General features: G+C 30.5%; 2 protein-coding genes across 3 annotated transcripts in view; one reads left to right on the forward strand and one right to left on the reverse strand.

Annotated features, from left to right (window-relative positions):
* The window catches only part of LOC110028519 (magnesium transporter MRS2-I-like), a 29,904-nt gene extending 27,595 nt beyond the window's left edge, over positions 1 to 2,309 (forward strand). Inside the window, exons 10-11 of the mRNA XM_020730414.1 lie at positions 1,175 to 1,294; positions 1,968 to 2,309. Of these exons, the coding sequence (XP_020586073.1) occupies positions 1,175 to 1,294; positions 1,968 to 2,054 (207 nt within the window). The 3' untranslated portion in view covers positions 2,055 to 2,309. The remainder of the gene's footprint in view (positions 1 to 1,174; positions 1,295 to 1,967) is intronic.
* Positions 2,310 to 3,716: 1,407 nt separating this feature from the next.
* The window catches only part of LOC110028564 (DNA repair protein XRCC4-like), a 29,546-nt gene continuing 14,907 nt past the window's right edge, over positions 3,717 to 18,355 (reverse strand). For both annotated transcript variants that reach the window (XM_020730466.1, XM_020730465.1), the window contains 2 exons: positions 16,820 to 16,942; positions 3,717 to 4,135 (listed from right to left, as the gene is read on the reverse strand). In XM_020730466.1, coding sequence (XP_020586125.1) covers positions 3,947 to 4,135; positions 16,820 to 16,942 — 312 coding nt within the window. In that variant the 3' untranslated portion in view covers positions 3,717 to 3,946. The remainder of the gene's footprint in view (positions 4,136 to 16,819; positions 16,943 to 18,355) is intronic.

Raw genomic sequence — 18,355 nt, forward strand, 5'->3', positions numbered from 1 at the left:
GTAAGCTTTTTCTAAATCAATAAAAATCAAATGTAGATTCTCCTTATTATCTTTGAACTTCTCCATCAACCCTCCCAATAAATATATAGCTTCCATAGTAGACCTGCCCTGCATAATTCAAAATTGATTATGAAAAATTTTTGTGATATGACTTAACCTATGTTCAATTACCCTCTCCCATAACTTTAAAATATGACACATCAACTTAATTCCTCTCAAATTTGCACACTCTTGTGCATCCCCTTTATTCTTAAAAATGGGGACCAAAATACTCTTCCTCCACTCCTCAGGCATCTTTTTAGTTTTTAAAATAATATTAAAGAGTTTAGTAAGCCAAGAAACTTCCAAATCTCCCAAATATTTCCACACTTGAATTGGGATATCATCAGGTCCTACAGACTTTCCACCCTTGGTTTTCTTTAAAACCTCCTCAACTTCTTTTTTCCAAACGCGACGGTAAAAATGAAAAGTTTTATTATTATTCACAATATTAAGATCACTAAGGTCGATCGTATTTTCAGAAACTTCATTAAAAAGTTTATCAAAGTAACTCACCCACCTATGTTGAATATATTTTTTTAAGAAAAGTACTTTTTTATTTTCATCTTTAATACACTTTATTTGAGTTAAATCTTTACTTTTCCTTTCTCCTTTTTTGGCTAGATTATACATATATTTTTCACTTTCCTTAGTATCTAATCTATTATAAAGATCATTAAAAGCAAAATTTTTAGCGTCACAGATTGTTCTTTTAGACTCCCTGCGAGCCGTTTGATATTTTTTGCGGGCCGTTTGATATTTTTCTTCCTAGTTCTCTAAGCTTTTACATTTAAACTAATTTTTATAACATAACTTCTTATATTTTATCTTTTCTTGCTCATTATTATTTCACCACTAACTATTTTTATTATAAAAACTATATTTTATATTGTCTTTCACTAAGCATTTAAAATTTAAAAGTTTCAGAGGACGACATAACTTAAAAATAAGTTCTAATTAGTGAGAAAACTGTGTGATTTAATTATTGTTCAAGCATCCGCTAGTTCTCATGTAATTTAATTGGGCATTTCTACGGGTTCTGTAAATAACTTCTTGTTGCAGTTTCAATTGTATTTTCTTAAAGCCTCTTAACTTCCTGTAACTTAATTGACGTTTCTGTTTGATAATGCGACAGCTTGAGCTTTTTCTTAGCTCTGCAACAGTTGCTCTTTCCATCTACGCATTAGTCGCTGGAATTTTTGGGATGAATATACCATATTCATGGAATAATAACCATGGTTATGTCTTCAGACTGGTAAGTATTTTTATGCTAAAGATCAATATGTGTGTGTGTGTGTGATTTTTTTTTTTTTTTTTTTTTTTTTTTTTTTTTTTTACTTTTTTGTATGAAATAAATTCATTATAAGTCTACATATCATGAAAGTTATATGCAAGGCGCACTTTCAAAATTGTTAACTTGTTAGTTTCCCTTAAAGGCTCTTGCATGGATTTTAAATTTAAATTTAGTAAATTAAAATATTATATTATAACTATATGAAATTCATAAAATCTATAGTCTAATCATTTAATCAATTTATTTTAATGCTAATTAGTTACAACTCTTGTAATGCCATAAACAAATCTTACTATAATTTTACCAAGCAACCATACACTTTATCTGGCAATACAACATAATAATTAGCATCATAACACAACACAACACCAATTCTAATTGTCTGCAAAAGTAACTACATAATTATTGTGGTAAACGCAGGATTTCTATATATATATATATATACTTACAACCACACTAGAAAATTTGATGGTAAACAGTTTATTCTCACGAAAAAAAAATCTAAAAAAAAACAGTGAAAAAAAACCATAGCCAAATTAGTGTTGCAGCTGTCTATAAAATTGTCATAAAAAAAATTGCAACAATGCCAAATTAAATTTAAAATTGCAAATATTTACTTTTCTCTGCCCTGCAGGTGGTGATCATCTCAGGTATAGCATCTGCTCTACTTTTTGTTGCAATCATTGTATATGCTCGTCAGAAAGGTCTTGTTGGCTCTTGATTTTGTAGCATGTTGAAATAGTTAGCAGCCAATGGGATAATAAATTCATAGGCTGTTCATACCATTTCAGTTTATACCTCCTTTACCATTGTTGTTGTGATATGGCTTAATTCTTGTAGTGATGCATCCTTTTTAGGAGCTACATACATTAGCGGTACAAACACAATACTAGAATAGGATATTTTTTCTTTTGTAATGTGATAATGTAATCAAACCATGCTCAATAATTTCATATAATTGCTGATTGTCATTTCATCATGCTTTTTTGAGTTGTAAAATAGTGGTTTTTGGACGACAAAACTTAACTAGAGTTGGATCACACAAACTTATTATTAATGCACTTTTCTTCTCATGATTGAGTGTAGCAATCTATCAATAACAAAATATAAGTTTAGTTTTCATAACAATGCACTTAATGAAGGCATTTTCATGATCAATATTCTTGAAGTTGTAACTAATTAAGTAATTATTGAAAACAATATTGGTAGAGTTCTATGAATTTTTAAAAAAAAAGTTATTAATATGGTTCTAACAATTTAGTATCAATCGCTTTCGGCTCATTTTGGCTATAGTTTTTGATCAATTTGTTATTATAAGCTGCAAAATCAAATACTATGGTTAATGTATATACATGTAAAAATATTTAGATGGGATTTGCAAATTAAATTTAATGTTTTAAATAAAATAAATTATTTTTCTAAAACTTATTTCAACTTCTTATGTGTGCTCGAATATTAAACAAAAATTTGATGCATAAAATATGAGTTTAAAGACAGTTCTTGGAAGAAATGGAACTTTTTTGCACGTTAAGTCGGCCGAGGAATAAATCATTGTGTTTGGCTTGTGTCAAAAATGAAGGATAGCATTCTTATATATTTGGAGGAATTTAGTAGAATATAGCAAAATAGACTGGATATTTTTGTCATGCTGAACGCAGAATTCTTGAGATTTCGGAGTTACATCAAATGTCGTTGGGTGTTTGTCTCAATCAACTAACTAATAGAAGAGGATCCTCGAGCATTAGATGTTGATAATTGATGGTTATCAAATGCAAATCATTTGTAGTGTCAGGCAGTCAGCTAATTCATTCTTCTTAGAAGATAGGAGGCTGATGATTAAGAAGATAGTTGTTGGACGTACATCGTCGACTAGCTAACATCAAATATTAGTATTTGATGGATGATGATTAGGTAGGAGCATCAAATCTCATCTGAATTAGTAGTTTGCTCAATTGTTCTCCTCATAAGATTAACGGCGAACAGCTAGGAAACATGTATTGATCGCTGATAGATGCTGCATATTTGCAAGTATGAAATAATACTTTACTTCTAGAGAGAGCAATAGGGCAGCTCACAGCTAGAATATTAGGCTTAACTTTTTCAAAAAGATATGCATATGAGGGATAAATCTTTTTATTGACACACGCATAATTGCATCTTCTTTATGTATTTCTTTTATTAGATGAATACGAAAGGCAAGTATAAAAAATAATAGTTGATCGGGAATGCTATGCGATGATTAGTGGGTTGTTCAATCATTCTCGTTAGAAAAGGATAGACTTACAATTAAAAAAAGAAATTTTTTTTGTGGCAATTGAATCCAAATGGACCTAAATAGAACACTCAAAAATATAATTAAAATTTTTACAATCCTATCCTATATGTAGGACAAAACCAAACACTCGCTAAGATACAACAAATAAGCCCAACATCAATCATTTCAAATTGTATATAAACATGAATTTAAGACGATCAAAACTTCCATTAAAGCAACCGAATCAATTCATCGAAAACCAAAAATTTCCAATGATTTGATACTGAAAAGCAGCCATTACATTCATTTGTGTAAACTTACATGTTTTTATATCATCCATTAAGAGCTCCAAAACCATCTCAAGCATCAGCCGAATCACTGCCAGAATCTCTGTACATTTCTATTGCATTCTCATCATCACTTCCACCATCAAATCTTTGGGCTTTGTCTGAGGATTCATCATCCTCTACTGCTTTACCATTTATTTTCGATATCCGGTCTCTGAGTTCTCTCAACTTGGCTTTTTTGGAGTTCAGGACATCAATAAACTAGCAACAAGAATGAAAATTAAGCGGATAAGTTGTAATCTGAAACAACTCACAAACATATGATAAGCATATCCAATTGATGCTACAATTAAAATTTCATTTATTGGTAGAAAAAACTCAGTTCAAGAAACCATATGCCAATATAAGGTAAGAGATTTTGGGGGATTAATGTACATAAGACACAATTCTAACAAAATTTACATATCTAACACCTAAACTTCAATATTTGTTATATAACATTCAAATCTTGGACAGCACTTAGGGCTGTCAAAAAAACTCGTTATTCGCGAACAACTCGTGTTCGGCTTGTTAAGTAGCTCATGTTCGGCTCGTTTGTTAAGTAAATGAGCCGAACACGAATAATTTTTTAAGCTCGAATTATAAACGAACATAAATGAGCCGAACACGAATAGCTCTTTCTCCGCTCGTGTTCGGCTCGTTTTAGCTCAAAATAAAAAATTTATATAATTATTTATATAATAATATATTACATATAGTATTTATATAATAATATATTATATATATTTATATCTAAGTTTAAAACGTAACTGCTCGTGTGGTAATGTGGTTATGTGTCTTCTTTTGCGTACATTTGGTCCAGGTTCGAATCTTACACTCTACATCTATTTTTTTAGTTTAATTTTAACGAGTCAATTTCGAGCAGAACACGAGCCAAACACGAAAACGAATATTTAAATCGACTTGAACACGAACACACTGTTCACGAGTTGGTTTCGAACACGAGCCGATTTCAAGCACGAACAATTTTGAACGAGCTGAACATGAGCCAAGCCTGAGCTGGCTCAAGCTCAACTCGTTTACAGCTCTAACAACACTACAAACTTTTATAAAGCAAATACATATTTTTATGCATAAATTTGATGTAAAATGTTATGCATATAAACATCAAATTTTAAGGGACAGATATGTAAATACATAAGAATAGTGTGCTGTCTATGTAAGTTTCGCTAAAATTTTATCTGTGGTGAAGTAATTTCAATGCAATTTTGCATTGCAGGTTTTGGTTTCTCTCTGAATATCAATATGCAATGATAGATGAAATTTCAGAGCCTTTGACTGTAGTGTTTAGAAGAATCTGAAGCTCTAGAAGTGAGGGATTGAGTAAAGCTTCTTTTTATCATTCCAACAGCATTCCGGATTTTAATCTAATTAAAGATATTGACAATCAAATATTTTTCAAAGATTAACACTTCTAAAGATTTATTGAATCTGAATTTATAAGATTTAGGAAAATGTAATAGGTCTTAAATACAACAACAAAAACAACAAGCCTTTATTTCCACTAAGTGAGAGTCAGCTGCATTAATCCTTTCTCCATTGTGTCCCATTGAGTGTCATATTTTCAGTTAATTATAATAAATTATGATTATTTTTTATATAACATGCCCAAGTTTTTTAAGTTTACCTCTATCTTTCTTAACATAAGTCAAATCTAAAACATCTACTCTCCTAATTGAGTCATCAAATGGTCGAAGTTTAATTCAACCAAACCATCTAAGACAACTCTCTCTAATCTTGTCTGCCACTGGAGCTACTCCAATGCTTTCATGAATATTCATTTCGCATTTTTGTCTCAGAGTGTAAAGTCACTCATCCACCAGACCATTCTCATCTCAGCAACACTAATTTTATGCTTCTTTTTTAGAAGCCAGCATGTTGTGTTATAAAGCATTGTAGGTCTCACCACCATCTTATAAAATTTTCCTTTTAAGTCTAAACGATACTTTTCTATCACACAAAGGCCCGAAGCATTCCTCTTTAACCATCCAACTTGAATTCTGCTAATTACAACCCCATCCATATCACCATCACTTGGAACAATAAACCCAAGATATCTAAAATGTTCGCTTATTTTAATGGCTTGATGAACTATTGTTATAACCCGGCTACTAGATCTACTACTACTAAAATTACATTCCATGTATTCAATTTTAGATCCACTTAGACGAAAGCCTTTGAACTCTAAACTTAACTTCCATAATTTAAGTTTTTCCTCAACTCTCTCTAATCTTATTTACAAGAAGTATATTATCAGTGAAAAGCATACACCTAGGTACATCCTCTTATAAATGTCCAGTAAGAACATTCATAACTAAAGCAAAAAGATATGGGCTTAAAGCTAATCCCTAATGTAATCCAACTAAATAATAAAAAAAAAAAATTGATCAATCTTCCTCATGTTCGAACACAAGTAACAACTCTAGTATACATATCTTTAATGACTCGAATATATACAATATCAACACATTTCTTTTCTAAAACTCTCCAAAGTATCTCTTGAAACCTCATCATATGCTTTTTCTAAATCATCCTCCAACTCTCTCTGTACTTCTTCGTCAAACCTCTCAATGAATGTATAGTTTCCACAGTAAACTTGCCTAGCATTAATTCAAAATGATTTTAAGAAATATTCATATAATGTCGTAATCTATGTTCAATTACTTTCTCTCATAACTTTAATGTATGATGCATTAACTAAATTCCTCTATAATTTGCACACACTTGTGTATGCCTTTATTCTTAAAAATAAGAACCTATAGACACTTTCTCCACTCATCTGACATTTTTTTAGTTTTCAAAATAAAATTAAAAAGTTTAGTAAGCCAAGAAATTCTCAAATATTCTAAACATTTACAAACTTATATTGGAATATCATCAGGTTTTAGTGTTGTTCCACACTTCATTTTCTTTAAAGTCACTTCAACTTCTATCTTACTAATGCAATAGTAGAAATAAAAGGTTTGTTATTATTTGTGATATTAAATTCACTAAAATCGATTGTATATCACAATCTTCATTGAAAAGTCAATGAAAATATCCCTCACCTATGTTGAATATATTCATATAAGAAAATCACGTTTTAATATTTATCCTTAATTCACTTAATTTGTACTAAATCTTTACTTTTCTACTCTTTTTTATTTGGCTGTTTCTAAATATATATTTCACCCTCTTTATTATGCATATATCCTTCACCTCAAGTCATAAGTGAATGAAAAATAAACATTCATAAAATTGATCATAAACAGTTGAGATAAGGCTACTTGATGTTGACTGAAGCTAAAACGAAAATTTAATAGATCCTATCTGCAACAAAAAAGCCCAGATGGATAAGAAAACAACAAAATATCCAAAACTAAAGACAGATCCTCTTTCTCTGTTAATATTAACGACCAAATGGAATAACAGGGAAAAAAAAGAAGTTAAAAGCTTTGAAACACATTGTTTGGCTTAACAGAGCTTTCCAATCACGAGATTTCCTCCAAACTAAAAATTCTCAAAACAGAAATGGGCTAATAAATGAAACGTTGGGTGTAAATTAATAAGAGATGTAACTCTTACCTACGATAGACAGTAAATGGAAGCTTCGTGAAAAGTGCTACATGAACACAATTTTAAAAAATAAATAAATAAATAAGGTAGAGGTCATTAGTTAAAGCTCTGTGAATGAGGAAGCTCAGTGAAAAGTGTTACATGCGAGCAACAAGGCTAACATGGCAACATAGAGCAGAGCAAGATCGTACATAAGTGATAAGAGCAAGGTGATCATGAATTAGAGAGACTGTGCAAAGGATTGCAGGTAAGCGAATAGAGTTTGAAGCACAAAAATGTCAATCTGTCTGATTTGCAACAAATTGGTCAAGATTCTGAATCTTGATTAGAATCAGATGATACTTATAATGAACAGTTTTAATTATCACACACTTAGCATGACAATCTTCATTAGTTAATGCTCTGTGAATAAGGAAGCCTATGTGATGCCTCATTTCTTTTCCTCGATGAAGTTGAAAAGAGAAAGTCGAAGAGAAGAAGAGGAAGCAAAGAGTCGACAAGTGGGAGAGGAAGTCAGGAGTCAGGAAAACAAAGGGATAATTCATTCTATAAATTCGCAAGTCGGGAGAAGAGGTGAGATCGTGAGGATGACTTATCGTGGGAATCGATCGACGCGAAGCGAAAGCAGGAGGATCAAAAGGAGCAAGTCAAGGCTTCCCCATAGCCAAAGGCAAAGATGACAACAGACGAGGATGTTTTTGTCGAGCTGAGGGGAAGACACGGCATCGGTGTTGAGCAGAGGAGGAGGAGGCGATGTCGGTGTCGTGCAGAGAAAGATGAAGTGGGAGGAAGAAGAAGTCGAAGGAGGGAAGTTATCATGGTTTGAAGCCTAAACTTTGACCGAGCCCTAGTAGAAGCAGCACAGTGCATGCCTGTGCGGGAACTAGTCTAGCAGGGAGGTGATTGAGTTAAAGCAGAAGGGTAGAGAATAAGTTGTGTGTTATAAAGTATTAGATATTAATAAAATATATTATTTAGTTGTATCTATGTAATAATACCATAAAATATTATAATAATAATAGATACATGAAAGATTTATTTAAAATATGAAAGTAAAGTCTACAAGTATTTATGTTAAAAATGAAAATTAATTATAAATGTTGATTTAATATTAGTTTATTAGTCAAATTAAAGAAACATGAATATTTTAAATAATTTTTTTTATCAACAATTAAAGTAACTTAAAAAAAATAAAAGATAATTAATGATATTCTTAAAATTATATTTTCACAATCTTTTAGGTAGCTAACTATTGAAGAAAAGATTAAGCATCTTTAAAGATTCAAGTCATACAGCATTGAGGTGAGTACTCATATTCTTATACTATGGTACTATTTTGTTTCTTTCAAACTAAATACATTATTTATTACTGTCACTAATTATATTAAAATCACTACAAACTCACAATTTATGATTCTATTAAATTTTTGTTTAAATTGTAGGAATGATATGCTTAACATTTTTTTTTAAAACGATCATGAATATTAAAAGTTATACAAGTATATTAATTGTTATGCAAATGAGAATAAAATATCCATTATTAAATAGTGATTTGCATAGTATATTTGTATGTGCATGTTTGGTTATGATGGAATCACTCATTTATGGTGCTAGCAGGAGAACGCAAAAGTATCAGTGCACGTAAATGAAAAATTATTGATATTGAATTATCTTTATTGATATAATTTTTAGACGATCCTCTTGTGATGATTGCACATATATAGAATGATATGGTGTGAACTAAAGATTTTTTAAAATGAACGAAGTGAAAATAAAAAAATGGGATTGCCGATTTCAATGATTTTAAATGAAAGTAACTAAAAGAAGTGGAATACAAAGGCTTAAGTCAATCAGGATTACCCCTAAATGGTACTGATAGAGAATGTGATATACACGTGCACGATAAAAAAATGTAAATAGTAAAGGTTTACCTTTGTGTGCAAAATTTGAGGGTGCTTACAGCTACAATTTCAATAACACTTTTGAGTATGGCGGCAATCTTCATAGGATTCTTAAAAAGTTTAAAAAGGGCAAATACTTAAATTAAAATGAGAATGTATAAATTTTGAATTAAAGCTTTAATTTTATAAAATAATGAGCTACAATTCTTTGGTCATTCATACATAGCATTTGTATTTGATTTTAATACATATTAAGATTATAATTGATCACTAAACCGTGAAAAAATACTATTGAATTTAATGGTTTCGTTCAGGAAAAATAGTATGTTGATGTCTAACATAAGAGATTTTATTTAAGGAAGACTACCATTAATAGGTAATGATTGCAGTTTCTTTGAATCATATTCTTTTAGATAGTAATTCACTCTTATATGGTGGCTTGAGATATTGTCTACAAATTTTGTTATTATTTTTTGATGTTTTGATTTCTAAATAGCATACTTTACAGTTTCTTAGTGTTTATTTTACATATTAGAAGTTTATAGAAATCTATAGTTAGTTATTTAAATATTAATATCGTCTGATTGCAGTTCATGTCTTAATTAATTATAAGCTATCAGACCGAGTTGTGACAGAAGTGGTATCAAAGTGGCGCAACGAAAGCGTGGCGGTCCCATAGCCAACAAGTCCCGGGATCTAAACATGGCTCTGATACCACACATATTAATATCACCTATATTAGAGCCAGGCTTCGATCCTCAGACCTATGGGTCATGGGCCCACCACGCTTCTGTTGCGCCACACTGATACCATTGTTAAGCCCTGACCTAATAGCTTAAAATTAACAAAGTCAGGAACTGTGATAGAACGGTATTAACAATTAAATAACTATCCATATATTTCTTAAAACTTCCAATATATAAAAAAGTTACTAAGAAATCACAAAATAAATCATGCATAAATTAAAACATCTAAAAATGACAACAAGACAACATATCAAACCCGCATATAACAGTGAATTATCATCCAAAAGAAAAAGATACAAAAAAACCTCATAATATTATAAGATCTATTAGCAATATTCTTCCTTCTGTGAACTGAATCTCTTCTATCGGATATATTAACCTACTATATTTCCTAAAAGAAACCATTAAATTCACGGTAAGTATTCACGACTTAATAAACAATTATAATTTTAATATGCATTAAATTCTTATGCAAATGTTATGTATAAATAACCAAAGGAAATGTAGTTTCATTTTAAATTTATCACTTAAGGTATCGTCAAAATTATATCTGAAGATACACATTTATCATTTTCATTTCATTTATCGTGCACGAATACATCGTATCTCCTGTCATTACCATTTGGAGATAATCTTGATTGAAATCATAATGCCCCCTTTTTATTTTCACTTCAATAATTTAAAAATTATTTAGTTCACAAGATCTTTCATTATAAAAGTATTTTATTAAGCAATAATATAGTTTTGTTATTAAATAACACCTTAATTCAACAAATAAAAGAGAATAATTATTCACCTGCTTTAAAGACTTTGTAAAAGCTTATTCATTTACTTCACTTTCTTGACTATCACCTATATTGGTTAAAGGTACATAGAATTATAAGAATTACATCCTAAAAGAAAGCCTTAAATGTATTTGATTTATTGAAATAATTTTCTTTCAAAGATTTTTTTGAATCGAAAATTCTCATTAATTCTACTCATTTATCCTATGACATAATTAAAAATGACACACAAATCCTTACCTTAAAAGGTTTGGTTTGCTACCTTGAGCACAAGATTCCTCTTTCCTCCTTACAATTCTATTTGATTTAGCCTCTAATTTTTTGCCTTTAATATCTGATTAAATTAAATCTATTATTAGCATTTAGTTAAGTAAATTATTTCAATTCAATTAATTAACATCATAAAACACTTTGTCTTCGACCCTTCACTTCATTCCTGCAATTCTTCCTCTTCTCTCGTGAAGTTCACGTCACTTTACCCCCTCAAATTCAATACTAAAATAGCTTCGATCTTGATTCAATTAAAGCTTTCTATTAACATTATACATATAACCTAAGCTTTTTAAGTCACCTGTTATTCTTCGGTTAGCCCTACAAGCATGTGCGAAGCTACATGTTGACTTAGCACGTGCGGCTCTGCCAACCAACTTCTTCCTCCGAGTGTGTTTTGCTTCTCCTCCGCACGCCTACTTGCTTCTTCAGCTTCTGCTTCTACTCTTTCAACTACTTTTTTCTCATTCTACTTCTCCTTCGGCTAGGGTTCAGCACGAGAGGCGAGGCTCTCTCCTCTGCTCGCCCCTTCATGCAAAGTCGTTCCTCTTCCTTAGCACGCGAGCTCGGCCTCAAAGCCGCTCGACCTCCATCCTAGCTCGACCGATTGGCTAGGGCCCGACGTCAAATCTCAGGTAAGAGAAGAACGCGAGAACACATCCTTCCCTCTCCTCTACGGCTTCGTTTCTTCTTCTTCTCTGTGCTAGGACATGACCTCCTCCTCTAATCCTCAGTTTCTCATTATCGCTGGATACTAATGAAAGACGCCCAACTCTAAACTTTTAATAGTCAAACCTCTTGAAATTACAATTTGAAAATTTTTATTTATTTATTTTATTATTATTATTTGTGTAATTGCAATTATTACAATTAAACATTCTATTAACAATGTTTAAATAAACACATCTTTAGGAGCAATGTCAAATCTAGGTCAAACTCAGCGGATTGTCCAGCCCAGAGTTTATGCACTTTCACAGCAAAAAGCTATGGACTCCTCCCATGTTATCACAGTTATATTTCGCATTTAAGAATTTAATCTAGTGTGTTTTTAATCACAATAGAATTCAAACACAATGAAAGAACTTGAATATATTAATAAATCAATCATAAATGTTCCCTACAATAGTTTTAATGTTTGTTTCAATATGATTATTGTTTGATTCGGGAGCATGACATTCTTTTATAGTTGAGGAATTGGTTAAAATGATGTAATCGAATATTATCTTAATTCTTGTGATATTATCGGTTAGAATGTCAAATGATACTAGATTAAAGTGTTATTTAATAAGGAATTGCATTATTGCTTTATAAATATTTTTATAATTAGAGGCATTTTATGAACTAAAAAATTTGTGAACTGAATGAAGTGAAAAATAAAAAAGGGGAATGTTGATTTCAATGACTTTAAATGAAAGTAATTAAAAGAAGTGAAATATAAATGTGTAAGTCAATCAGGATTATCTCTAGAAGGTACTGATAAGGGATGTGATATACCTGTGTATAATAAAAAAAATGAAAATAATAAAGGTGTACCTTTGGGTGCAAAATTTGAGGGTAACTACGGGTATAATTTTGCTAATACCTTCGAGCATAACGGTAATCTTGATATAACTCTTAAACAGCTTAAAAAATGACTACTTAAATTGAAATAAGAAAAGATAAATTTTGAATGAAACCTTACAACTTTATAAAATAATAGCTACATTTCTTTAGTCATTCATACATGACATTTGCATATAAATTTTATGCATATTAAGATCATAATTGTTCACTAAGTTGAAAAATTATTCTTGAATTTAATGGTTTCTTTCAGGAAAAATAGTAGGTTGATGTCTGACAAGAGAGATTTAGTTTATAGAATGAAGACTAATGGTAATAGGTATTATGATTGTAGTTTCTTTTCATTTTCTTTTGATAGTAATTCACTGTTATATGCTAGTTTAAGATATTGTCTGCAGATATTATTTTTGATGTTTCAATTTTTATATGTTATATTTTACGGTTTCTTAAAGGCTCTTTTATATATTAGAAGTTTATAGAATTCTATGAATAGTTATTTAAGTGTTAATATCATCTGATGCAGTTCCTGACTTGGGTAATTATATGTTATCAGACCGAATTGTGCCAAAAGTAGTATCAAAGTGGTGCAGCGGAAGCGTGGCCGTCCCAACCCACAAGTCCCTGGATCAAAACATGGTTCTAATACCACACATATACCACTATCAACTATATCAGAGCTAGGTTTCAATCATGGGACTTCTGGGTTATGGGTCCACCACGCTTTCATTGCACCATTCTGATACTATTTTTGTCACGACCGAGCCTGATAGCTTAGAATTAACCAAATCGGAAACTGCAATCGAATGGGATTAACAATTAAATAACTATCCATATATTTCTAGAAACTTTCAATTATTAAAAAATTACAAAGAAAAAACAAAGTATGTCACACAGAAATCAGAACATCTAAAAATAACAGTCTGCAAATAACATCTCAAACCAACATATAACAACGAATTACTATCCAAAATAAAATGATACAAAGAAACTATAATCATAATATCTATCAGCAGTAGTCTTCTTCCTATAAACTAAATCTCTGTCACACATATCGAACTACTATTTTTTTGAAAGAAACTATTAAATTTAATAGTAAATTAATTTGATCAATAAAATTTATTTTGCACGCCTAAATTCCTAATCCCCAACATGCAACATTACAACAACAATGAAAACAACAACAAAATGAAATGGAGTAATTTAAAAAAAGATGTGCATAAAGCTCCAAGTTTGATGTTTCGTTTTCTTAAATATTGGAAGCCACGATCTGACCTGGAGTTTGGAATTAACCAACACAAGAACAGACGATCAGACAATGAAAATTAAAAATTTTCTATATTCAATTTCTACAACTAAAATTTAACGATGAAAGAGTCATTAAAAAAATTAAATTAAAGCAATATAATTAAATTTATTTCATTATTGGTCGTCTGCATCTTCTATAAACATTTTCACTTCTACCAATCATTTTTTAACACTTAATTAAACTTGAAATATTAATTTAAAATAACAGTAAGCTAAACAAAACTAGTCAATACTCGTTCTCCTAAACTATAATAATTCAATGAAAAGGGAGACAATATACATGTCGATTATACTGTATAAAAAAATATAAGGGTATGTGGTGGTTTGTACTATCTAATATGATTATTAAAGATGATTTTAAACTTTCACTATATCCCATTATATCCTTTACATATTAATATTTTTTAAATTTGTATACATCTGTCACAGAAGCACAGTCTAAACATGTATCATTTAAGTTATTTCAATATCAATATCATTTTCTATATATGTGCAAAGCACCTTAAAACTCTCCCGCTAGTATCATAAATGTGTGACTCCGTCAAGCATGTACATGCAAACAATCAAAATAGTAAATCTCATTCTTTATTTTTTCGTTTCATTCAATAACATGAATTATGCATTTAAATGACGTATATAAATATCGATGACATTCAATATGATCAAATAAACTTAAAGGGTTGGTAAATCTATTTAAGCAAGTTATAGAGTATATCAAATTTAGAAAAAATCAAATATTACTATAATTTAAACGTATAAGTACTCACCTTGCTTTCAGATGATTTTTGCTTGCTTATAAATTTCTAAAATATCTTTTACCATAGAATACCTATAATCAAATATAAAGTATTATTTAATTAAATTATCGCTAGAATTTAATATATTGACATTATTTATGATTTAATTATTTGGGATTAAAAGTTTATCTTATTATCAAAGTTTGACATTAATATATTTAAAATTAAAATAAATATTAATTAAGTTTTACTTGAATAAATTCTTCTCGCTTGTATATCTCCCTTACGCACATAAACAAGCCTAAAATCCTTTTTGTTGGTCTTCCTAACATAAATTAACATAATCTTATATTAACATTATCTTAAAATTAAGTGTTTAATCAACATAAATTAGACGCATTATTCAAATTTATCTCAATTTTCTCTTATTGTAAAGTCAACAATTCCTTTAGGATCCTCTTTAACCATTTATTTACCGTTAATTCTTCTTTCCTGCTTTACAATTTTGATTGACAAAATAAAATTCATAAAAATTCTTTAAATGCAATTCAATTAATATAATTAAAAATCAAAATAGCATTAAACCCTAAAATTTACCTCTGTTATCTTGATCTCTTTCACAAATATCTTCCTCCGAATTCGGACTTGATAGCATTGATCATGATTTCAAATGCAACTAAATCGAACATTTAAATAATAAACTTACATAAATTTAATTTTTTAATTAAATAAGTTAATTAAAATATTAAAACTTACCCCCTATATATATATATATATATATATATATATAAAGCCCTCCTCTTTCTCTGTTAGGGCTTGATTGAACAAGGTAGGATTTACACGACGGGGAAAAATTGCACTAACCTTCTTCCTCCCATGGCGTTTTCTTTGGCTCTGACTCCTGAGCGCTGCACTTCCCCCTTTCATTTCTTCGCACATAGGAAGCAATTGAGCCTTTCCCACACAATTTGACTTTCTTCTCCTTTACAACAGATGCACCCAATGATGTCGTTATTCGAGTAAGAGCAAGCCTTCTTCTTCTTCCTCCTTTCTTCTGCACATGAGGCTCAGTTCGAAATGCGAGACTTATCCTCCACTCCTTCGGTCAAACCCGCAAGCAAAGCCACTCCTTCCTTCAATTAGGGCATGATGTCATCTCCTCCTCCACTAGATCAACTAGGGTGTGATGGTTTCTCCTCTTCTCCCGGTGTCTCTCTTTCTCACTGTTCAAAGGTTTAATTAAAAAGATTCTTTCTTCGACTCGTAAAAAAAAATAGATTTTTATTTATATATTTATTTATTTATTTATTATTAGTAGTAGTATCATTATTATTATTTAACAATTATTACAGGAAGATAAAATACATTATGCTATCTCCACTAGTCACATTTATGTAATTTTCATATAATAAAGTTTTACCAAATAAAATAGCTTATCCAATTGTTACAACAACTAAAAAATAAAGACAAAAAAGTTGGATGCATTAGTCCCCAAGAACCATACTCACAATTAGCATTTTCAAACACAATATTATTAGGTATGTGCAGGACAAAAAAAGGTCAAGTGTGGCCTATTTATCATTTTGTTAAACTTTTCACATTGGAGAAAAAAATAAAATTTCAACAGAGAATTGAAATCCACAGAGAACCAACTAATATCCAATTTAGTTGACTTTTCAAGTCTACTATCCAATTTAGTTGACTTTCAAGTCTACTTACAGCAAGATAAATATTTTCAGCAAATATGGGAAACTGCTCCAGGTAATTAATCAAAACTTGGAAACAATCCCACGAAACAAATACAGCTAGAAAATTGAAAAAACAGAGGCACACATGAAAAAAAATATATTTGCAATATATAATAACATAAACTTCAGAGAGGTATAAGAATGTAAATTAAGAAAAAAACTTGCTCCTCCATCCCTCACTCATTCCCTTTCCATTCAGGAAAATACTGGGTATACTTGATGCAAATTAAATACCGAATATCAAAACCATCAAATTAAACAGCATTCATAGCACATACCTTAGCATATGCAGCAGATTCAAACTCTGCTTTTTCATTACTAAAAGTCTGACTTTGCGATAAACACCTTTCAGCTTCTACTTTCAATTTTTCAAAAGACTGGGTTTTTCTAATGACTTCTTCCTGCATGTTATCAAATAAAAGGTCTATTAAAAAAAAACCTATATGATGCCAAAATAATCATAAAATTGCAACAAACAAAATTAGGTTCTTTAGCGTGAGATAGAAAGCCTACTTAAATCCAGCTCCTCAAACTATATAAATCAATGATACCCATCACATATAATAACTTCATATTGTGTTTCCAAAAAAATAAAAAGGATTAATAACATGGTCTATTTATTCGGATAGTTAGATTGTTTTAAAACAACGATAAGGAGATAAGGAAGTTGCAAAAATGAGAATAACAAGTGTAATGCTGAAAAGAATGCTGAATTTTAAAATTAGCACGTCCAACAATAGATTTTTCATGTTTTAAGCTTCCATTAAGCTACCACATACAATTTTTTTACACAAATGTGCATGTATTATGGTTCATCCATATCATGAAAGTTGATTATATGGCCCTTGAAAGTAAAAACATTAACAATTTACAGAAAAGAGCATTCATTTATGATAGTATATGCCTTCAATTGATAAAACCATAGTGTATGATCATTTGAACTAAGGGAACATGGAAGATAGAGAAGTGAATGATTATCAACATAACTGCAATGTTTGAGCATTGAACTTATTAAGGAGATATTTTGCACAATTTCAAATCATGACTTCTGGCCAATTCTGATTCAGACGCAATGAGTTAACTAAGAATGATCAAATGATCAACAAGTTTTGGATGCAAAAGTAACGGATTCCAAGCCAGGCTACCACTAGGCCTCAGCACACAGGATTCAAAGCTGCCAGTCCATTCTCTTAAAATTGTTGAATCTACACCAACATGTGAGAAAATACACCACCCAAATCCAACCCACGACAAGCTAACCTAAATTTGCAATATTAAAGAGATGACCCAAAATCTATTGACAAAAGGTCAGTTTGGGACAGCTGCATGTTTTGGTAAAGTTGTGCTGGAGAAAGCCAGTTCTTATAAAGCTGCGATAAGAATTATAAATTTTTATTTTTTTTTCTAAAAACTTAGACAGTAGTTTTCTTACAGTCACAATATTTTAATAGAAATGGTTGCAAAAGGCAGCATTCTGCCATAAAAAATTCCGAAGTGCAGCAAGAAAACAACCCCCCCTCCAAACAGAACTGTGGTGGCAGCCTAAATTGCAACACAGACAAAAAACAGTGGCAAACAAACCCAAAAAGTAATAAGCCTGGATTTTTAATAGTTAGCGTACTTCCAAAAAAAAGAATCAAGCTAAGCATCTGCCAAGGAAGGTTTTCTCCAAAACCAATGCTTCCTGATGACAAAAGATTGGCTCCACTGAAGCATAAACTGAGTGCTTAAAAATGAGTTCTTCCAACTCATTCAAATTTGAAGATTCTACTAATCGAAAGCGCATTGCCAATTGGGTAAACATCCAGAAAACT

This window comes from Phalaenopsis equestris, unplaced genomic scaffold, assembly GCF_001263595.1.
Source record: "Phalaenopsis equestris unplaced genomic scaffold, ASM126359v1 Scaffold000513, whole genome shotgun sequence".
NCBI lineage: Eukaryota > Viridiplantae > Streptophyta > Magnoliopsida > Asparagales > Orchidaceae > Phalaenopsis > Phalaenopsis equestris.